Below are 25,018 nucleotides of genomic sequence, written 5' to 3'. Positions count from 1 at the left end.
CAATTTCGTTAAAAAAATTATCTTGGTCAAAAACAAACTACAGCTACGCTGTGTTGAGTTAGGATACAAGAAAATAGAAAGTGGAAGCATGCATATTATTACGAATGCTACAAATAAACATTATTACACAAACAAATAAAATTAAATGAATATTTCTTGTCTTTATAATAATATTATATCGTAATACGTATTAATTTTTTCCCCACTCACAACTGTCGGCCATATAGTAATACTAGGTACAGTGCGTTAGAATGTTTAATAACCCTTTGTTAGTGACATAATGTTTTCAAATAAAATATTTTAGTGTGCTTACTGACACAAATGAAATTTGTATCTCCACTTGGTTCACCGACTGGCACTAACACATTAAAAAAAACATTTGAATGTTCGATCGCACTGTACAGTGCCTTCGAATGTTCAATAAGTCTATGTTAATGTGTGAGTGCCTGTCGGTTAACCAAATAAACATATAATTTTTGCTTGAGTAAGCCTGTCGCATATTAGAATGATTTATATAAAAACTCATTGTTACCCACACATAACGTAAACGTTTTTAAAGATTTCAACAAAATCAATTATCTATACACTGTATAATGTTTATCAGTCTGAAGATGCCCATTAGAGGGTGAAAGTAAAGTTAAGTTTTCTGTATGAAAAATATAAAATTTTTGTCTTTTTTCTAAATATGTTCAATTACTGATTACCGACGTACATACTTTGATTTTTTAATTAAATGTACACATTTTCGTACATAAATATCGATTTTAGTTTAAACTGTCTCGATATGTACCGATGAAGACAGCGTTTATAATCGGGTTGGAGATGGGCATTCCTGTACAGTTATCGACGCATTTTTTAATTTGCACTACAATGTCATTACAGGTGAACCAATTTGATACCGGATATTGCTTAGCATCAATACATTAACATATATGTATATATATTTTTGGATAATTAATATAGCGCCATATTTGTGAAAATCACCTCAAGGGCGCTGTACAATAAAAAAATATCCCATCACGTCATGTAGCTACAGAGCGCATGGACAGTAAGAAATTTAGCCCCTATTTACATTTTTTTTATTTCACAATGAAGTTTAGAGTTTAAGTGATATCTTAAAAAACGAAATTGAAAACAAATTTACAAAAATAGAAGTTAGATTACAACACGTCTTGCAGCTACTGAGCGCATGGACGGCTGGAATTCTAGACCCCATTTACTTAATTTAGATATTTGATTGTTGATAACATTTACCTATTAAAACTCGATTACTTATCGTCTTGCAGCTACAAAGTGCATGGACGAATGAAATTCTAGTAACTTAAAATTATCAATGAATAATTACTTTGCGGATACATTTAGTAAAGTAAGAAATTAATCTTTCACTGGGCAATAATGAAAATAAATTGACTCGTCACTAGACGCCCTGATAAAACAGGTGATATCTAACAAAACACAGATATAAGTCTTTATTTGCAGGCGATACCTTCATATCCAATATACGCTCATTGGCTCATTATCTTATGTACACGACCTGCCTCAATGCCAGTGGTATATTTTATCAGTTTGGCCGCAGACTTTGCCCCTGTTTACATTTCTACAATTCAAATCATAATAGAAAAAAAGTGATATTTTGGGCTTTTACAATTTTAGTGCAATTAATGCAGACATTCTTGCGTGCATCATATGTTTACACTCGCTAGCCGTAGCTCGATCTTTTTTTATCATTAGCAAATAGCGAGTACATTGTCGTGTCCTGTGTTGCGGTGTATTGGGGAGCTATGTGGCGCCACGACACACTACGCTAGATCAATGTTATTAGGTCCTTTCAATATCCAAAGACGCGATATACGCCAGATAGCTCCCCGATTCCTTAAGATTTTGAATAAAAAAATATGCTAAAAAAAACAACTTCGTTTTTAACTACTAATTTTAAAAAATTCCACCGATCAATTTCAAAGCAAACAAGCTTCTTCGTCAAGGTTTACAAAAAAATGCATTTATTAAATCTTAAGAAAACTACTAATTTTGTGGAAGAAGCTAGGAATATATGCCAGGATAGACGTGTGTGGCGGTCCATTCTTTCTGCCTAGCCCTACGTGGAAATGGCGTGATGGTAGTAGTATGTACTGTCATACATAAAAAGACATTAATAATATAGCACAAAAAAAATGAGTTCATAAAGTATTGTTATATCGTAATAAATCATTTTTTTATGTCTGTATATATATAAAAAATTACGTATGTTTGGTCGGCCTCGTGGTGTAATGGTCAGAGCGTTTGCCTACCATGCAAGAGGTCTCGGGCTCGATTTCCGACGTGGTTGACATGAAATATTTATTTAAAGGGGTGTTTTCACACTAGAATATGTCATAGTTCCTGGACAGGTACCTGAAGCGTAAGACTGACCATCTCACCTTCATGTTACAAAAATGATCAAGATTCGCTGCGATTGATGTACCGATGCAGTGCCTTATGCTCCATTAGGTGCGGAAAGGGAATGATGATGTTTAGTCAGTCGTTTTAAATATTTTATTTTATAAGGTATTTCAACAAAGATACATACTAGAAAACATGCAATTTGAAGGTATTCGTCGATACAATATCACATGCATATATTATATCTTCAATTATAGAATTACATTTGTTTTTTTTTTATTTATTGTACAGTTGGATAAGAAGTTTACCCCTGTTTTATCTTGCAACATTTGTATGGATTCCCAGTTCAATCCGGCGTAATCTCTGTCACGTTTCCTCCTCCCGCGCACGCCCGCGTCGAGTGAATGCGCCGCTAATTGTTATCGGAGTTTTCCGACTTGCTTTTCTCGGCCGCAGACAGCCCGGCGGCGCGCGGCGGCGGCGGCGGCGGCGGCGACGCCGACGCTATCACTCTCGTAAATCCTCCCGGCGAGACATAGTCTACCGGCAAAATCTGACTTGCTTCCATTCCACTATGTAATCCTCTAACTTCAAATTGATTCGTTTAGTTCAGCGCTGAAACATTGATTTTAAATGCTACGGTTTTATTTTATTTTTACATCCATCCAGCTATAATTCGAAGCAATTTGATGCTTGGCAGGTTGAGATTGACCAGGAGCTCAATCACAGATGGCTATCGACATGCTAAAAAACGTGCTAAGTATTTGAGCGATCACCACGAACAATCATGAACACGCTGAAGTTAAAGCGGTCGCGTTGCAAAACGCCATAGATAAGTTCCTGTGCGAGATTCAACCAATCCTCTTGAACTGACCGAAGTTGAATTTCGTTTTGCAACGCGACCGCTTTAACTTCAGCGTGTTCATGATTGTTCGTGGTGATCGCTCAAATACTTAGCACGTTTTTTAGCATGTCGATAGCCATCTGTGATTGAGCTCCTGGACTCGAATCAACTTGTTTAAAAAAGGTTAAAACATAATCAACAATTTACCAGAATGTCTTAAGAAATCTAGAAATGTTTCAGTCAGAGAAATTTGTGATTAAAGATTATGATATGGTGAAGCGTAAGCTAGTTCACAATAGTAGTTTTATTATTTTTGTAAATGTCACAGCGCAAATGGATAACAAGGAAATGGAGTGAACGGACTGACCTTTTTTTAAAATACTTTTTCCGATTCCTCTGGATGAACTGCTTAAGCAGTAAAACTCCATACTGTGAGTGGCCTTAGTGGCGAGCGGTTTTGCGACATTTGCTGCTATTTACATAGATTTGCAAACAAGCGGTTTTGTATGGTACATAAAGTACTAAGTAAGAAGAAACCAAACCGTAGGAAACTGGACTCCATCCAAAGGCAAATAGCTATCAGGTCATGCAAGGGATACAGAACAATATCCCGTATCAGCTCAGGTTTTTTTATATTAGGAAGTTCCTGATTGGCTTGCTACGAATAAAGAAAATATCCCTCCTGTTCCCCAATGTTTAAGAATAAAATAAAGACTTATATAAAACAGAAAAATTCACTTTTAAGAAATAAAGGCCTTGCTCATAATCTCCCATCTAAAGAGAATCAAAACAATTTTATTTTAGTTTTTTTTTCAAACTGGTTTGATTTACCCGCATACCGCGTGGAAAATCGCGTGCGAGGCACAGGTTCCACGCACGCCGCGCTGCAAACGTTCGTCAGCATTCTTATTAGTTTAAGCAAGAACTGTGATTTTTGTTTATTATTAAATATGTTTTTCGCGATGGTTTATTTTAAAATAATTATTATGGGTTTTTTATATTTTGCGACGCGTTTTTGTAGCAAAAATCGATCAGCGATTAAACACGTATTTTGGTCGAGATCAAAGCGGGCACTGATTTTCAGATGACAAATAATAAGTATTAATTTGTTTTGCGGAATCTTCATTTAGGCGCTAGAGGGACAGGATTGAATTTGGCAAGAGAAAAGAAGACACGTATAGGAATTAATTTACACTGTGACACATTATCAAAAACGTCCTAACCGGATATGTGAAATAATATTTTGTCTTATATTTTATATGGTTATGCAGTGGCTCTTTATAATTCAAATTTGTAAGAAAAATACGTTCAATAAATAACACGAGAATTTGGCTGCACTCGAACAGAAAACTGTTGTTTACGTTGCATTTTTTCCCGCTTTTTCTAAACATTGCATGCTGTGAACAATTATAAGGGTGGCGGGTATACTTAGCAGTACTTTTAATATCCTGAAGTATTTATTACTGATTGTTTGTCATTGTTCCTAAATAAAATGATTTAACGTTCGGTAAAGAGAATAACATTTTCAACTTATTTATTTATTTTAAAGAAACAAACAGTCGACAATGATATAATAATATGTTTTTAAAATACGGTTTAAAGATAGGCCAGCGAAGTTTCTAAATAAAAATCATTCATTTTATTAAATTGTGTTACAACAAAAAGATGTGTTTATGTGTATTTGTATGACAGTAAGTGTAGATGTGTGTTTATGTGTATTAGTGTGGGAGTAAGTGTTCAGGTGTGTGCATCATTAAATAATAAGTGGGATCGTATCCCAGCCAGAAATAATAAGTCTTAATTTATTCTTAAATAAATTAAGGGGCATGTAAAATATATCAAAAAAAAAAACTTAACTGCTGTATTGTCATAACTTTATTATAAACATGGCGGCTACATTAAAATTCGTGTGATAATGCGCGGATCGACCGATTAGTACAAAATGAAAAACAATGACCCTGAATTTGATTTGCTATAAATATACCTATACATAAAAAGTCGTGAACTGCAGTGTGCGTGACATTGAACTTTGCCGATTGTTGAATGAGCGGTTCAATGAAATCCACAATATGTGTGTATAATTTTAATCCACTATAATGTCTGTCGTCAATACTTACTCAAGTACTATTTCGCTTAAGTATCCGATGACTTTCATATCTTTATTATTTTACTACTACTTGCTGCTATTATGAGTGGTCCTTTTTATCTGCCATTTTACGCTTACACGATAATGACACTGTATTATTAAATTATTGTTTAAGTTATATTATTTTATTCATAGCGTGATAAACAATTTATGTCTTAATTTTCCGTCACTGTCTTTACCAATGCAATCAAAATCAACAAAAATAAGTGTAAAAACATGTTCGGCTCCTTTTCCCAGAGATTTGTTGCATTATTTTTAATTTATAGTATTGTTTTATTTGATGATTGATTTTTATGGTTATTTCTTAAGTTTTTTATTTGTATTAGAAACGCGTCGATAAACTTTTCTTAGTTTGGTCGGATTTAGATTTTGTTTTTTTCTTTATGTATAAATTTCCTGGATAATTAAAAATAAAAAAATGTGTAAGATATGTACGCTTTTTATTAAATTTAAACGTGAGAATATTTTTTGGCCGCTAAATATTTTATTTATTTAAATCTTATATTCACACTGATCTTCGCATTTTTTTATTATTTACAACCTCCGGTTTGTTTAAAAATCAATGATACGATCAATGTCACGACTAAACCTATGACGATGTTTTCAACATTCATTAACACATGAAACGAAAACAGAATCAATGAAAACATTGTTAATAACGTAAGCAGTAGACACCATAACTAATATAATGTTTTTCCTTTTTGTATTTTTTAACTTTTTATTTATTTACTTCATTATTTCATTTAATTGTTAATTATTTTATAATTGTATTTTTTCAAATTAGTTTTTGGTCAGACTGTAAAAAAATATATTGTCAATAAGTCCGCCATTCAACCTTTGTTTTTTGAATATATTTTTTTATATGTTTAATAAAGATTTTTCTATTATTCTTATTATGATTTATTCATTCATTTTCTATGGATACCGAATTAATTTTTTATTTTAATAGAGAAATTGTTTCGGTGCAAATTATCTATTATTCTTATATTTTATTAGTTCAATGTACCCACCTATTTAATTTATTTAACATAATAATTTATAATCAATTATTATGATGTTGGCAATGTTATAAAATTAAGAACAAACCATACAATATTTTGCTATAAACATAACAGATCGCTTATATTACTCACAACTCATTATATAAAGCTCTTAACCTCTCCGGCCCTAAGCGTGAAAAAAATCCGCGGGTTTCGTAAGAGGGTACCGGGAGTATTTATATGGTAGTGTTTATAAAACCGTTTCATAATATATCGACTTTTCTGTAAAATTCGTACATTTTTCCGTAAAATAATGATCCCAACGGATGCTAATTAAATTTCCGAAATAGATTTTATCATTTTGTGAAGTTAAAGAGCTTCACAACAATCAACAAATGAAAGAATTGAAGGAATATAGATGTTCAAATATGGGCAGAATGGCGAATGTTACACAGTGTGTAAAGTGACCACTTAAACCAGCCATTGACAGGTCATAAGCCCTGTAGATGTTTAGACTTCTATATTATCTTCTTTTAAATATTCTTCATCTCTGTTGTAATATTTTACTATAGAGTAAAACTATGCGAAAAAATGTAATCAATATAATGATTAACAAAACAGTTATTATAAAAACTTTGTTACCTCGGGGACCCTAGATACCCCCTTTAGGCCCTGAAGGGTTAACTGCATATTTGGAAGTCTCTTTTAGTTCTTAAATTAACGTAATAATATTTATTCCGTGGAACAATTGCTGACATTCTGTGATATAATGAGATTTGTCGTCACCCGTCTTATGGTTGAGAATAATAAATTAATGTATGTTTTTCGAAGCCGCTTGTAGCTCGGTACTCGGTACACTGTACTCTGTACACTCGATACAAATAAACAGTCGCTCACGTCGGAGTTATTACATCCGTAGTACCTATTACCTATACCTACCATACTCGCCTCTCGCTTCTGGGATTCATTGACGGCATGCCAATTGTAGTACTACAGAACATCTCTCGAATGAAATTCCTTCTCAACTTGATGTTTATTTGCATTTGTGTACAACACATGTCGTTGCCAAGAATGTGTAGCTTCTTCTATGAATAAAGCGCATTTTTTTTACTCACATGCCATCAATTATATTAAACTTAATATTTCTTTCATCTTTACTACTGGATGATGTGATATGTGATAACGGCGTATAATGCTTGTACACCGGATTTATTACATCAACATCTCCCCAAAAACTTTTCACTCCTTTTTTATGTTTCTTTATTTGAAATTTTATTGTTAAACCCTTACAAATTAGATATATTTTACAAAATATTTTGGATTTTTTTTAAATTCATATTTTACTCTCAATTATGATATTTGAACATCTTTTGTGAAGGTTGTCAAAGTCTTTTGTTTAGTTGTGTCTGGTAGTTTGTTGTATAATTTCAGTCCCCGGTTTATTAGTCCCGACTGTCCTTGTCTCGTTTTAGAAAGTTGTATACGATATTGTTCTGATATTCTCGTATTGTGTCCATGTTTACTACAATTTTTTTCAAAATTTAGTTCTTCGTCCACAATAAATCTTTCTGTGGCTTATTTATGAATAAATTTTATGGATTCTAGTTGAAAATATATGTTTATATTATTTTTTTTGACAGAAGTCTTTTAAAATTGCAAATGGGTAAATTGTTTATTTCTTTTAGTTATTTTTAATAAATACACGATGTGTTTGTCATATTTTCCTGGGCTTAATAGAAATAAAATTCGTGTCGGGATTTACAAATACGGTATGAAGTAAAGTAATTGATAATAAGAAAACATCGTGTTTATTTTTTTTTACAATTTTAAATTAATAAGTGTCCATGAAATACTGTCGAGTAAAAAAATATTTTACTACTTATTAGAAACATTTTTAAATTTTTTATTTAAGTATAATTTTAAATTCCCACAAAAACGGTCAATTACATTAGCCACGCCCCTAATACGTCACGATTCGTGTAAATTTAAACATTGTGACCACTTAAATTTAAATAGCACATCGTCACGAATCTCGACGTCACAATTATCAAGCCAAACATTTAGCTTTTTTGTAGGGACATGTTTTTTAATAATTTCTGTTTTAGACTTTTATGAAAACATTTTTCCATAATATCCATATTGATTTTGAAAATACAATTAATTTATCTAAATCCAATTCATATATTTATATCGGTATTCGTAGTATGTGATATTTACCCGTTGGCAGTCATACAATAGACATTACAAGTATAATTATATTTTTCAGACCGAAGAAAGCGAGAGGTTATTTTACCAAAATTTTGTGAGCGGAAATAAGTTAGTTAAATTATAATTTGATGATATTAACCATTGAGATATGCTACTAAAAGGGTGTATATGAAATAAAATAATACGGTAACAAAAAGTCATTCATTTAAAAAAAAAACGTAAAACAGAAAGTGCTGCTTTTACTAGGTAGAATGTTTGACAGTACTATAAATAATGTTGAAATAAAAATAAAATAAAGATTTTTTAATAACTTATATTCGAATATAATTTACCTATTGAAAATATTTAGTTCACTTCCACTTATTTATTTGACCAATTAGCGCTTTCACCCTCTAACCACCCAGTATTTTTAATTGGTAACTTCTATTTAAACTAAAGTTATTATATCATTACAATAGAATTCCATCAAAAATTGACAATAAATAAATTAAAAGAAAAATAAGGAGTAACAATTAAATAAAAATTGCATCCACGAATTTTTTGCTCTAAGCCTACGCTGTCGGTAACCAACTTCTGTGGCTCTTCCGAAATAATATCTGCCAGTGCCCTGTAAAATTTCATCTGATTCATGTGAAATAAATGATCGGAATAAGTATTTCGATTGACTTTTTAATAAATTAAATAAATGTTGCACAATTTCCGATTGATTCTTATTCAGGTCTGAGCTAATAACTTGTATTTAGTTATGTATCCTAATGACGCCTTTCTAACTAAGCACGTTTCGTTATTCCAGATCGCCCCCGCGGCCAAGAAGCTGTGGGACAAGGGGCCCGGCGGGGACAGTAAGGCCCCGCCCCACCTTACCCCGCTGCACTTCAATCACGAGCAGATGTGGAGAGATCCCACCTGGTCTTCACAAGGTAAACACATTTTCATTATCATTTTCATAAAATCAAGACGATTAAATTCTGGAGAGTGGACTGTCAAAAGTAGAACAAAATCGACTTGACTTATTATTATGGGTAGCTAATATAGCGCTGTTCATCGAGGGCGCTTTACCAAATGATTCTATAAGCGAAGTCCTTATCTATGTAAACATAACTAAATGGCGTTATCGTCGTTACCTACCTTCGCGGAGAGTATAATCGTAAATACCCGACGCGTTATCCGTTCTAGATGTTTCGGAATCCACCAGAAGTGACTTCGTAAATAGCAGACGTGTCGGATGGAGGTACCTGACGCGTTATCCACACCAGTAGTAACGGAAACAAACCAAATACTTTTATTTATTTGACGGACTTATGCAGTCCATTCTAAAGATGGTAAATACAATTTCTTATAATAGATACAGGCATTAATAAAATAAAATACAACTAAATAAAATTAATGCTAGGACAAAAAAAATAAAAATTACTACCTCAAGACAAGATCTGGTCTATCTTAGTGAATTTTTAAAACTACAAAGACATACACCAAAAAAGTCCAGATCTTGTCTCGAGTTTACAATACGACACAATCGGGACATAGGTGCATGCAAGCCATAGTTGGTGCTGTGTTGATCGAGGAGACGTTTATGGCGCAGCCGAGATACAACAATGAAAACAGGAATATCTTCTGTTAAGTTATGTTAGCAGGCTGCTCGGGGGCGATAGTGCTAATTTATAACGAACATCCGAGTGATTCCGAAACGTCCCGAACGGGAGACACATTTCCGAGTAATACCAAACCATTCCAAATGGATAACGCGTCGGATATTTACGAATTTTCTTGCGGGGACACGGGATAATGATGTGTTTTTCTTGTTGTCCTTTTAATTAGATATGTCATTGGTCTACGACAATAATGCGTCATTTCTTCAATTTAACTCTTAACTTAAAATTTGCTAACGTAACAATAATTCTCTTATTTTATTCGTCGGTAGATTCCCATAGTCAAATTTTTAATCCGTCATACTATTATGATATTAATTTTATTGGTTGTCGGGCAGCTAATAACGGATATGTTACATATTAAGTTGTGGTGATCGCGTTCGCATTTGTGCTAGATATGAATTTATGCGCTGAATACATTATGTAAGATGAATCTGTATCAATTGGTTTATCAGAAAGTTGATTTTGTGCCGTGTTACTGACGGTCGTGTAGCGTATCATTCGGAGGTCTACTGTGAAAAAGTAATCTTTATCCTTACTCCTCGCACCCTTAACACGGTTACGTTAAATGTCAAGGCTAACAGCACCACTTTTCTTTTTGTCATCAATAAAGGTTAATCTATACAAGTTGATGTCGGACGCATTTATCCGTTTTTTCCCAATGCAAAATTATTCCAGTATTTTTTATTTTATTGCTACAATACATGATATCGGCCTTCAAATTAGTTTTAATGATCTCTATCGTTATTTCAATTTAAATATACTGTCGCCAATATGCAGCTTATAGCAGCCGTCAACGCACATAATTATGAATAGGTGTAAAAAAAAAAACGATGCTGTTATATAGATTATGAATATTTTAGATTGGTATTGTACATTGGTAATTTAAATGAATGGTAATATTAAGAAACCCCACAAGTCAACAGAACTATTTTTATCGAGTCCGCAAAAGGAAACTGTTTATTGTCATTTTTTACTACTACTTGTCTACTTTTTACGATTTCATAAAAAATAATGAGCATTATTATTTTATCCAAATTTAGACGGTTAAGGAAATTTTATATTTTAAAAAGAATTTTAGTGTCTCGACTTATGGCATTGAGTTAATGACTATGGGGTTTATGAAAATAACAATTCAAATGTTGATTAATTCTTGATTTACCGGAAGCGATTTTACGGGATAACGCGCTTAACCAAGACGTTGACTAAGGTGATTTCCGACGCCAGTCAAAATATATGGTATTTTTAAAATATGCTCTGACTTACGAATTCACACACAAAGATCCAAATTTTAAAATAAAATTAGAGGTGAAAATTCCAACTTGGTCATAAACACCCTTAGTTATTTAAACCGCATCTTAGTTAAAATTTTAATAATTGATTGGATAAAAACATTATGTTTCTGCATGGGTAGGTATATAATTTGCAACCTTCCAGTGCCGCGATTATGAACGCTATATTCATCTGTACATATCGAGACGAGCACTTAACTACTATCTCTATCTACCTCGGTATGTTCGACTGACTTGTCATCTCGACGACATATGATCGAATCAGACCAATGAATGACCCCGAAGATTTAGTCCTCGTTCCTTACTTCATTCAAATTTAACATATTTCTAATTTATATTTTAAATAGGCTTCTATGATATAAGTCCCCACTTTAAAGCAATTATAAACTACAATAAATCCGAATTCGAGCAAAAAATGCTCACTTAAACATGATTTTTATTTGACAATTACCAAGACGGTATCTAACGAACATCTGTATTTACTTCCAAGCAATTAGAACGTGTTTAATTTATGGAATATTATTTATTTCTCAAAGTTAATGCCGATTTAATAAATAATATTCTTACGTACATAATATGCGACATCGGTTGTAAATGAGGCATGGTCCTTTTTTAGTATGAATTCCGTCCAACGAATTGTGGACACACTTCTTTTATTATTATATTTTATCTCGACAATGAACGCTATGAACTCCGTATCAAGCGTCTACGAATCGGATGGCTTTCTGTTTATTGTAATATAATGAGCGGTGATAATGGAGAATCCATTTACACCACTTAAAGATTACCCGCTGTAGGAAAGATAATATTAGTCGGCCCGGAAAACTTGGGAATATTATTTGCGAAGGTTGAGCCTTGAGCCGAAACTTAATTATCGAGTTAAATACTACAGGAAAATCCTAGATGAAAGTCAGAGTTGATTATAACCCGTCAATTTTCATTTATCCGATGGCAAATTATTACTCCGGTTATTACAAAAACCTCACTACGGATTTATTTAAGAATACCGTGTCATCTTGCGAAAAGGCCTCGGAGAATCGAGATTTTCAAATTTAATTAATAGCATAAGAACAGCGATAGAGAACATTCTGGAGAAGTCTGTACGTTTACCTGTCATTGATTGGCTGGTTTAAGTTGTCACTTTAATCAATGTGTGATATTCATCATTTTGCCTATGTTTTGAACAAATATATTTCTTAATTCTTCCATCTGTTGATTTTTGTGAAGTCAAATAGCTGAAACCTTTATTGATGTAAGTGAGATTCGCTTGATTGAATTAATTTACTTATTATGCCTGACAACATTTTTCAAATAATATTTTTTAAATTCTTATTTTAAAAGTGTGTTTACTGCAGTTAAACATATGTGTGCTTTTGAAAAATACATTATAATTCATTACATTCAAAATAAACTATCGAAAGTTTACCAACGAACTTTCGTAAAGTATAACTTTTCAACTTCAACGAAATGTAAACAGTATTATTCTTTTGCCATCGGAATTCATGTTTAAAAGATTTTTCCCCCATCTTCCCTTGTCTCTGTAGACGATCCGTTCATAACAAACCACTTCGATGATAAATAATATTATCGGCTAAAAAACACTGTTGTTCGCCTTCTATTTTATTGTATTTTACTTTTTACTTAAATTCGGTTCTAAATATATTTAATTGGAATTTCAATTCCGACGCGTTGTTGTGACGGTCGTCTGATTCCTGTCGATGAATAAGGAAATTTAACTCCGTAAATAAAGGAAATTGGAAATCGTTCTTAATTAATAACCGTTTCTTTAAATCCCTTAAAATAAATATGTGTTTATGTTTTTCCTTTTTTAAAAAAAAATGTTATAACTATTTTATTTTATTTTTACATCTGAGTATGTTTTTCATTCTTTATTTCCATTCTTAATTCTTAATTACTCTTACAAGTTTTCTTCATTTTTAATATTATTTCCATTTGTAAATACTCACTACAAACTACAAACCTTAAAATATATTTTTTTTTCATTTAAATTTAAATTTTTAAACAGCTTTCATTTATGTTTTCTTTTTCCTTCTCTTTTTTATACTTTCATAATTAACATTAGATTTAATTGCTTTTTAATATGGAAACTTAACTTAAAAACTTAAAAACTGGTCCATTAGAATTAAGTCCAATTGTGTAAAATATTAAACTTTGTAACTGTACTGTATGTTTCCTGAATAAAAGAAAATAAAAAAAAAAATAAAAAAAAAAAAATCCTCCCGGTAAACCAAAAGATATAAACAAATTATTCATATCGTATCTGGGAAGCATGTTTTCAAGAGATGGAAGAGTAGAAAAAGATGTTGAAAGAAGAGTGAATGCGGGTAACAAAATGAACGGAGCACTAAGCACAGTAATTTCTAATAAAAATATGTCAATCGAAGCTAAACTGGCAGTGCACAACGGAGTTTTAGTCCCAACACTTATGTATGGAAGTGAAACATGGAACTGGCAGAGAAAGGATGAAAGCAGAGTGAACGCGGTTGAAATGCGATCTCTTAGACGCATGTGTGGAAAATCAATGTATGACAGGGTTACGAATGATGAAATCAGGCGAGAGTGTAAATCTGAGACAAGTATAATTGATAAGATTAAGAAAGGGTCTCTGAGATGGTTTGGTCACGTAGAACGAATGGACGACGAGAGAATGGTAAAACAAGTATATATGGCAAAAATGAACGGCAACGTTAGACGAGGACGACCAAGGAAGACGTGGCATGATCAGATAAACCAAAATCTTAAGTCTGGTCATGTCAAAAGCAGACAAAACCGAAGGGCATGTATGACAAGATGTATGAATGTGGAAGAGGCTAGGATTGTATGCCAGGATAGACGTGTGTGGCGGTCCATTCTCTCTGCCTACCCCTACAGGGAAATGGCGTGATGGTAGTAGTAGTATTCCTAATTATTACCCTTTCTTCCTTCGGCTAAAGCAATTATTCTCAATGCAAGATCATCATTTCATAAACATATTATAATTTATACCAAATTATGTGCATAATCTTGCTGCAAGCTCACGAGACTTGTGACTTTTGTCTAGGTAAAGCATGTAACTAAAATTTTCCCCGGATATTGTTTTTCCGTTGTGTGTAATTTTTTAGTACGTATTTATTTGTCAGGGTTTCCTTAACTGCAGATGTGATAGCAATTTAATGTCATAATCACCCGAATTAATCCAGCCATTTACTTCCATGTATCCAAGAAACACTTTCGTTTATTATAAATTTATTTGCTTTGAATGGGTCGCAATCATTTATTGTATACAATCATTAAATATATTTTTAATGTTCAACACAATAATGAAATAAAATTAAAACATATTTTTGAAATAGAAAACTGAAACTCATTGGCATCCCCTGAAAACCAATGTTTTCTCACAATAGTTTTTTGTATTTTTAATGAATTATTCAAGAGTTGTCAAATGATATAGATATTCAACTGTAAAATAAATGAACTCCCATTTAAATGTCGATAAAAATTATTTTCGATTTCTAATCTCAAATTTTAGGAATCAAAGGATTATTAATAAAATATATAAAATAAATAATGGTTATTAATTGTGCATAACTACTGCTGTATGTATTACAAACTATCGTTGGAATTACATGTTCATCCACATGTTTTTTTTTCCCTTCATGTAGAGTAGTCGCCAGATAAGAATGTCTACGCTAACACACATTTTACACTGCGGTCGCTATGTGAGCGTGTGAGACTCAGGGTTGAATGCTAGTAGAAAGAGTGAGAATATGGAATAATGACGTTTATTTCACCATCAAATTAATTATGACGTGTTTCTTTTTGTCTTCTCGACCGTTTTAGTTCTTATTTTTTTTGTTTATTCATTTACAAAACCAGTTTACAAAAAAAATTATTTAATAAACATAGGTACTTGAATACAAGTCAAGACTGCAAAACTGCGATTAATTATGTAAAAAAAATACAGCCAAACAAACTACACCTTGCCAGTTGCCAGCCCTGTTATGTTACAGAGAGTACAAACATATTATATTACATCTATTTTACTTATTGTTTCGTTGCCAGTCAACTAGGATCAGTACCCCGTACTTAGGCCGGGTTGTTTGATCATTAGTAATCGCTAAAAATCAAAAGTACCGTGTTTTTCGGACCATAAGACATACTCTTTTGCTCTGGAAATTCAACCAAAAATTGGGGCGCGTCTTGCAGTCCGATGCGGCTTATCGTCCTCAAAATACGGTAATTGTTTTTTTTCCTTTTTTCATACAATTTTTTTTTTTTAACATTGTTCATGTTACTTTTGATTTTTAACTATTACTAACGATCAAACAACTCAGCTTGAGACCGAAAAGTGTTTTTTATTTTTTTAATAAAAAAAAAACAATCGTTAACACAGTAATTTATACAGCTACACCGATTTTTTAAATGCATTTTTCCATTAGTGAAATATATCCATTATTCATTTTCACTTTGAAAAAATTATTTAACGTATGACGATTATTCTGTTTCTGATTGGAGTGGAGCGTAACATTTCCATATTCCCGAATAATAGGGCTCAAATTTCAAGCAATCAGCACAAGCAACCCACCCACACGCTCGCCCTCGGGCTCCGCTTATGGATTCATTGCGATTCACAATAATGCCTATATCTGCATATTGACGATGCTTATCAGATACCCGGGTTTAATTTCTTACTAATTGTTCCTCCTCCAGCCTTTGCTTCTAGATGATTCACGATAAATTGAACTAGAACGTATTGTTAATTAATACTTATTGTGTAATCCATTAGTTCTCTTTTTATTAATTAATTAATTCTCCCGTTTTAAGGTTATAAGAATGTTTTACGTTTATTAATTATTTTTTTAAAATGAATAACCCGCTTAGCTTCTATTTAGAGGCTTGTCAACGTGCGGGAAAGAGGGGATATGGAAAGAGGTTATGAAAAATACATCTAAACATCCAGACCAAATGAGAAAATAATATTTCTTGAATTTTTTTCTTGCAACTGGCGGGAATCGACCCTGCGGCACCGGTTTCCCAATTGGCCGTCTAACCAACTGCGCCACGGCGCCTGTCATTGATGGTTGGTAAAAATAAAAAAGTAGGACTAGTGAGTCATTTTCATTTTACAATCATACGGAGGAGAGTAAGTATAAATGTTTTTTTTTGTGATTCACCACTTCAGATAATATAATTATATTCTATCGACACTATTATCTACTGGTACCGTATTTTGCTGACGACAAGACGCTCCCCAAAATTTATCTATCAATTTATAGAAAAAAAACATCTTTAGACATTAGACGCACCCCAATTATTTGTTGAATTTTCACAGTTAAATAGTGTGTCTTACGGTCCGTAAAATACTGTAATTTATTTTGTGATTTTTTTCAATTTTTTTTTTCAAAATGGCATAACTGTGGGTAAACAAATTACCGTAAATGTAAACCGATCGAAATCCTTTGATAATCTTCGTTATAGTTTTATAGACATGTAATGATAACACCGAAAAAACGTATTGACCGTCTAGCGTTTTTGCTTAAGCAGTCACCAAAAGCCCCATTTATGAAGATACCTGCTTAGATAAACTTGCTCGATAGTCAATAATAATACTATCAAAAATATTACTTATCTTACTTGGTACCTCTAATTTGTCGATATCTGTTTTCCTAAAGCATTTTTTTGTTACATGCTTAGCAGCACAATTCTTCCAACATTACTCTCACGTCTCGTGCACCCTAAAACTTGAGTCTGCGTAATTTCACCTTCGTGTACACATCCACACACACATTCCGTCTAGTCTACCCTAGAACATCTTCGGGGTTGCCCAACCTATTAGCGGCTAGCGCACAGCGGGCAGACGCAGGCAGCGCTCAGTAGACGGGGGGCTGTGGGGAGAGGGGTGGTGCGGCGCGGATTGGGAACGGCCAACTTCGCGAGGACGAGTTAGAACGAATCTTCGACCTTTAAAAGTCCTTATCAAATATTTCGAATCACTTTTTACTTTTATGAAAGTTTTTTTTCGCGAATGGAAATTCGCCCACTTAGCCGGCTGATATAACAATATTTATCTTGCTAGACTAACAACTCGATTTGCTAGAAATATTTCTGCATATCTTCATGGAATTAATGATCGGCACTATGGCTTCTCGGTCGGTAGGTTCCGGATTAAAACAACATTTTCTTAGATCTTGTGTGTTGTTAGGCGCTGTAGTTGCTTTTAGTACACTTATTTTGTAGTTATAATCAAACCTGTAAACTTTTAGTGTATAACCATAGTGGCGAGCGTTTTGCGGCCCGTCGACTTGCCACGCCCGCGCGATCACTATGGACACTACACTTGTTACCATAATGTTTGAGTTCACCGCGCCCGCGCCGCGCCGCTCCGCTCCGCAAAACGCACGATAAGATCTATCGTTTATTAAAATTTCTAATTTTAAGCGTTACAATGAAATTTTGGTAATCAAAATGACTTCCAGAAATAGTATCTAACAACGTACATTTGTTTTCCGAACAAAGTGCGAAGCTATTGTGTACTTTTCACGTCGTCAAAGAAGCATATTGGCCAATCAAGAAAAGACAAAGCGTAGGGATTATAAAAAGCGGGAACTTAAAACAAAGTAAAAACATACGGTAAATAAGCGTAATCGATACAATAACAATAATCATTTTTGGTTTCCATACGCATAGCAAAAAGTTCTGGTCGATTTGACGATATCTCACTTGCTTCAGGCACTTGGTTTTCTCAATTCCGTTCAATTTCCGTAGCTTGAATAATCCATACTAATATTATAAATGCGAAAGTGTGTTTGTTTGTGTTTCCTTCGCGTCTCAACAGATCGACCGATTGACATATTTTTTGCATAGGAATAGCCGGAGAGGGAAGAAGTAAAATAGGATACTTATGTTTCATTTCAAATCAAAAAACAGTCCAACGAAAAAAATATAAAATTTATAATATTTAAAAATGTGGGATGTCAAAAATAATCAATATGATGATAAATCTTTAAATTTCTCTGATTGACTTGGTTTATTTTTTTTTTTTTTTTATTATATTCTATAGGCAAAATTATACATTTATGCAAAGTTGCTTTTACTATCTAACTAGGGTTACTCCGTTCTAAGGTAAAAATATATAAAACACAGTAATCAATACATAGCGACAATAATAAAGGTAGAAGACAGTGGAAATATGGTGAATAAAATGATCTATGGTTAGTTTGGTTTACTTTTCGTTATAGTTTTGTAGTAGGACTTTGGATTTGTGAACAGAATAACGATGCGACGTCGCCATAGACTAACGTATTTTTTTCATAGGGATACTTGGAGGACCGGTAATCCATGCAACTACTTTCTGTCTAATATTTTTATTGCTAACCGACAAAACTAATTATCTAAGTTGACCCTAATACCACGTGAGCGAAGCCGGGGGTAATAGCTGATTCAACTTTAAACACTAAATATTAGTCGAAAGCAAATATTCAGTATTATTTGTCTGACCTTTATCTCGCCTACAAACTAGCTTCCGAATTAAGTAAATTCACGTTTCAAAAACAGCAATCTGTTTTTATATCAAAATAATAATTCGCTCCCGCTTACAGAGATGCCCTTTCGCTCAATTGCATAAAACAAAAGCGTGCCAAATTTATGGTTTGAATTTTTGTTTTAAAAACAAACGTATAACGGACGGTTTTACTTTGCGCTTGCAATTCTCGACCTGACTACTTACGGCCCGTTGTATTGTTGTAAACTGTAGACTCCGTGCGGGTGGCATATAATTACTGTGAGGTTTTTACCAACATATCTCCTTACCCTAATTTATATTCCACCTTATTAGGTTAAGATTTTGTCAGCAGCTTAGAAATTTTCATGTACTTTTAAAGAGAGAACTTGACAAACATAATCCCCGATGAAGAATTTTCTTTTAAAGCTTTTACACGTTTTAAAGACATCATTCGTCGTGAACTTAACAAATTGTTCCGATGCAATGATTGACCTGTGTCGAAACATCATTATAATGTTAAATATGATAAGCTTTCTTTCTTTCTTCTCCTTTCTCTATTTAAAAGGCGTTTTCTGTTGGACCAAATAAGTTTAATACTTGTTCCGTTTTTTTTTTTGTCAAAATGGGTCGTTTAGTCTTTTTTTACCCAACCTGTTGTACGTTTTGATAAATACGACACAATTATTTTACTGTTTTACGGTGCAATTGGCCCTTAGTCTTTCATTTTTGTTTGACTTAAGTCCTTAGTCTCGCAAGTTATATTTATATATTATTTCCACCAGAATAATCGAATTAAGCGTTCGTACAACATAAGCCAGATCTTGAATTCACGGACTACTTAAAGTCAGTGTTATTTTCTAGATTAGAACATTGTTTTCTTTATTTTATTAAGATGTGTACTTTCATAAAAAACACTGCCATTCTTATCATATATAGGATTAAAAAACGTAGAAAAAAGATAGTCGTGTTTTGGTAGTTGCTTTTTAACTGACGAAGTACACGCTTCTCAACGTTTTTATTTGTAACTTTTCCATGGTTTGCGTAAAATATATGAATTATTATTATGCTTATTTTATCGATTATAAATTCAATGCTAAAAACACTCAATACTTTACCTATTTGACAATTAGACATAAAAACTAGTAGCTATCGCATAGCTTTGACCCCTCACCTAGTGTACTATATATAGTAGTAAACTGCCGTCATTATTTTAAAACGGCCTTTGCTACTATTTATTTCAATTTATCGGTAAACGGAATTAGTTTTGATGGTCGTGATGAAAACAATTAGGTAGGTACCTTTTCTTGTGACGGCGATAAAGGCCATAGTCAACATGGGCAAAAGCTGGACACAAAAAAATATTTGAGTGAAACGAATTCTCGTGATGGGTTTCTGTGGTTTCCTCATCACTAGAGCAAATTTGGCAGAAATTTCTAGATGAGGTCACAGCCGACTATCCTTCCTTATGAAATAGTTACGAGGAACTAAAACGGATTTGCAAATATTATATTGCTGTAAATATAAATTTTGTTTATGCAAGGTAAACAGATAAACAGACGCAACTTTTATCCAATTTTATTTATAAATACAATAGATACGCCTGTCTCTATTGACCAGAGCGCAGGACTTAAATAAAGATGAGTGATTTTTAAATCTTCAAATTTAGAATAATGAGTCTCCGATTTCATCGCAAAATTAAATCAATAAAATCAGTAGGCAATGAATGATAAAGAATTCAAAATTATATAATAGTAATTAAATTGAATTATTTTTGTCTGGATAAACTTTTTACACGCTGACTCGTGATGCAATGGTCAGCGCGTTTGCCTACCGTGCGAGAAGTCTCGGGTTCGATTACCGACATGGTTGACATGAAATATTTATTTAAAAAAATGTTATTTTACACTAGAATATTTCATAGTCCCTGGACTGGCACCTGAATCTTTCGCTGCGATTGGTGTACCGATGCAGTGCCCTACGCGGAAAGGGAATGATGATGATGATGAACCTTTTCAAAGTGTTACATATTGCTGTGGCTCTTCTTTTATCAACTTCTTGATTACATCTATCTCATGTCACTCGTCTTTTATTTCTATGATCAGTTCAGTTCAGTGCCGAAAATCGGCGTTTATTATAGTTAATAATACAATATGTTTTGTTTGCAAAACAATACAACCAACTCAAATTAAGTGTTATACAATTGTGTCTTATTAATTATAATCAAACATATTAGACACTGTATATTCTTACTGGGTATAGTAAACATACCTGGTTGGCTTGGGTAGATAGGTTAGATTATTAATGTTGAGAGATGATTTAAATATGGAAATCTTACAAATACGATAGTAAAATCTTACAAATGCGATGAAACTAAAAATCAAAACTGACAATGTGTATGAAACTGAAAAAAATAAATAGAAATAAATGTTCAGAAAACACTCCAAGAAGGTATAAGCTGATAAAACATTGTTGAATCTAGTGAAGTAATATAAAATATAAAAAATACAAAATAACATTTTTCAAATACGACGCACTGACAAAAAAATAATCACAAACGTGCATAAGGTGCTTCGCTTTGTTTCGAGTTTTTAAGGGATTTTTAGGCTGGAACTAAAGTCGTTTAAAATATATCATGTGCCTGTTGTATAATACTCACAAGCTGATACTAATAAAACATATTTAAATTGTGAAATTGCCTCGGTACAGGCTTTTATAGTACATCAGGGAATTGCATAACCAATATCTTATAAAATCTACGAAGAGTATTCGATAAAGTCAATTCATTACTTTTTCACCATTGAAACCGCATTTTTTGGAAAAAATCATTGAATTCACAACTTTAGCAAATAATTTTATTTTCTATTACACCTTCATATCAACTTTCGTAATGAAGCACTTACTTCGTAATTTTGTACCTGTCATGTAAAAGCCCTCTGGGCGTATATAATGAATAAATTAAAATAAATAATTTTACAGCGATATATTACTATTGTACCACTGATGTAAACAGGATGGCGCTGTTGTTGCACCTGTTAAACTATTATTTAGGACAACCGCCATAACTGAAGGATTTCGCCACAGAAAAATTACCGCGGGGAGTAATATTATACGTAATTAAACAATAGGCTTAATTAACTAGGGTTAATAGTTTGTAACGTAGTTGAGGTGTTAACTGAAGTGCTGCTCTGGATTTCAGGGTCCCAATATAACAACATGTATGTATTTTATTATATATTTTGTTAAGTCGTAAAATAGTAATACACTTTACAAACTATCATAACCCTCAATAATTTATCATAAAATTGCGATATTGTGGATTAGTTCTTTAAACAACCGTGACTACAAAATATCGTTGAATAAAAATATCATAGGCAGAGACAAAAATCCCATTAATTTATAAGCGACCTTCACCTGTAGTGAAAATATTGATTCGTAAATCACAAGGGCACATCGATATGCCTTGTAATACATTGTTTCCCAGAACATCCCTTCACTTTCCGTATTTACGTTATACAACCCCGCGTTCCTCACCCCCACTTAGTAATCCGTAATATTATGTATACGGAAGTAGTTGCACGAACGTCACACTGCAGTATTCTGAAATAAGAGTTACTGCTCTGTTGATGCTGTTATTACAAATTTTAAATAATATGTCGACGGTGTAAAGGAAAAAATAACCATGCGACCAGTAGCGTGCCTAGGTTTTACCAAAAAGGCAAGCCCTTATATGTTTTATTTTTTTATTTACTTGTGTAAAACATGATGTATGCTTTCTTCACTACAGTAGTACAGTCTACAAAGCACCCAGAAGGCATATTATGACGAATAAAAATATATCATAAAAATACCTATAGGATTATCTTTCGGAGTTTAATTTTTTATTTTTATTCTAAAACAAACAGCCTATCTTTTTTCAAAAGTGATTTTACAACATCGTCATAAAAAGCCACTGAAAGTTTGAGATCTGCTAAAAGTTTCTTGGCGTTTGTTATATTATTTAAATTATCATAACTTGACGAATGCCACCCATTTTTATCATTAGAGAAAAAACTTAATACCGAAAAAATCATTCGTTTAAATAGGAGCAAACCGTCAATCTAACACGTTTTATTAATGGTTTGCTCTTATTTAAACAATTATCACATCATTTTATCATTTAAAAAATATATATTTAATGTGTTTCTCAAGGGAACATTGGCCATCTCCGAAATAATTTTATATATTACGTTGCACAAAAATGCTAGTAAATCATTATAAATCTTAATTAGTAATGGGTTTTTAATCAATTTAAAGAAAAATAACTGTTCCAAATTATCAAATTCCGTAAAAACGAGAAAAATAAACAATCATAAAGTACGTTCGATACAACATACGAGTGGCGCTCTCTGCTAACTTCACCCCAAAGAAGCTGGCTTCAAATCCCCATATAAAACGCAACCTATACAGACCAACATTTTATAAGATTACTATTTGCATCACGTACTAATTGCACCATGACAAAAGCCCCATTAGAAGCCCACATGAGTTTATAACTTTATGATTCATTTCATTAATTGTACTTTTACACTTATAGATTACGCAGACAGGGTATAGTCTAAGCTTATAACCGAGTTGCACAGTTTAAACCCGCGCTGTGCCAGCGGGTGCCCTGCAAGACATCAGACCCTCCGGAGTGAGCGAGATAAAAAGACACGCTGTAGTAGTGTTCGCGCACATGAATGTCATGTAGTTCGGATCTCGGGTTGCGAACAGTAGGGACGTCGAACAGGTCTCTATTTCTATGTGGCGCGAAATTTAAACGACGAAATGAATTATTTTTAGTGTTTGGTCCAGATTTGGATTTTTTATGTGAAATTGTTAGGCAAGCCCGGCCTTCGGGCTTCTATGGAAATACCGCCACTGCATGCGACATGTAGCAACTTCACAGAAGAGCCAATTAAAGTTAAAAAATGTGTATATATATATTTTTTGTAATTAATAAAATATCTTTGAAGAAAAGATTAGACGCGTTTGTCCTAAAAATGCATTCTCAATCCTGCGACACAACGGTACAGCATAACAGGAATCAGTAGGCTCGAAGTTTACAAAATAAAATACGATGACCAGTCCTGAAGATTCCTTCTTAGACGAAGGCGTTCTTTGGTCTAAATGAAATAAAAGTGAAAATAAACTAAAAAGTCTTGTTGATAATCTTATCTTGATCATTGACTCATTTTTTTCTCTTAATGTTAGTGAACGGGTTTCCTAATTAACCGTCCTACTAGTTACCGTCTGTGAATACAACTTCTGTAATCTAGATAAATATATCGCACCCCCAGAAGTACACTGTGGATTGTCGTAATCGGCCATTTTGCAGGAGAGCAAATACAAACCTATAAAAGAATAGTCATGCTCGTAATTTACTGTATAGTACATGATATATTATATTAACATTATAATGCCCATTAGTATTTGCTCATTTAAATCTTAAAATATAAGAACACCTTAATCATCATAATTACTAAAATGTTCTTCTCGACATTTCACTCAATTGCTGGGCCCCGGATACAATGTATGAAAAGCAGAATATGCATACAATTTTTATTGTTACCGACAAAGATACTTTAAATGTTCACGCAAATATACTCATTTTTGCACACTTATGTCATTTTTTCTTCATAGACCGTCGAAGATAACTCCCGTTAACTTCGCATTGTAATCGGGGCCCCGGTGTGGTATATCACGCTTGAAAGAAAAAACGTTGAGATACGTGAGTGTCCCCCCTTAGAAAGTGAAAAAATGTTATTAATCTGCATTCACAGCTAAATTTTGACTTACGATAGTGTACTTCTGGGGGTGCGATATCTGAAAGGTTGTCTGTTGGTCCTATTCCGTCCGCGGCGGGCCAATTCCGCGGGTACTTTTGCCGTTTCCCGCCGCCGGAATAGGGCGGGCGGAGCTGGGCGGGGCCGCGCCCCCGCCGAGGTCGCTAGGTACTCGCTGGTGAGTCGCCATGGCAACAGACGCCGGGACGCGCTCC

General features: G+C 33.3%; 1 protein-coding gene across 1 annotated transcript in view; it reads left to right on the top strand.

Moving 5' to 3' along the window:
- Positions 1-25,018, top strand: part of LOC148274808 (uncharacterized) — a gene marked incomplete at its 3' end in the record, with an annotated part of 127,059 nt that overhangs the window by 18,183 nt on the left and 83,858 nt on the right. Inside the window, exons 2-3 of the mRNA XM_088236578.1 lie at positions 2,836-2,894; positions 9,351-9,477. Of these exons, the coding sequence (XP_088092704.1) occupies positions 2,836-2,894; positions 9,351-9,477 (186 nt within the window). The remainder of the gene's footprint in view (positions 1-2,835; positions 2,895-9,350; positions 9,478-25,018) is intronic.

Source organism: Micrasema longulum, unplaced genomic scaffold (genome assembly GCF_059751315.1).
Source record: "Micrasema longulum isolate JH-2025_06_02 unplaced genomic scaffold, ASM5975131v1 h1tg001575l, whole genome shotgun sequence".
NCBI lineage: Eukaryota > Metazoa > Arthropoda > Insecta > Trichoptera > Brachycentridae > Micrasema > Micrasema longulum.
Note: the sequence above shows the minus strand (reverse complement) of the source record. Positions and strands in the feature narration are given on the sequence as shown.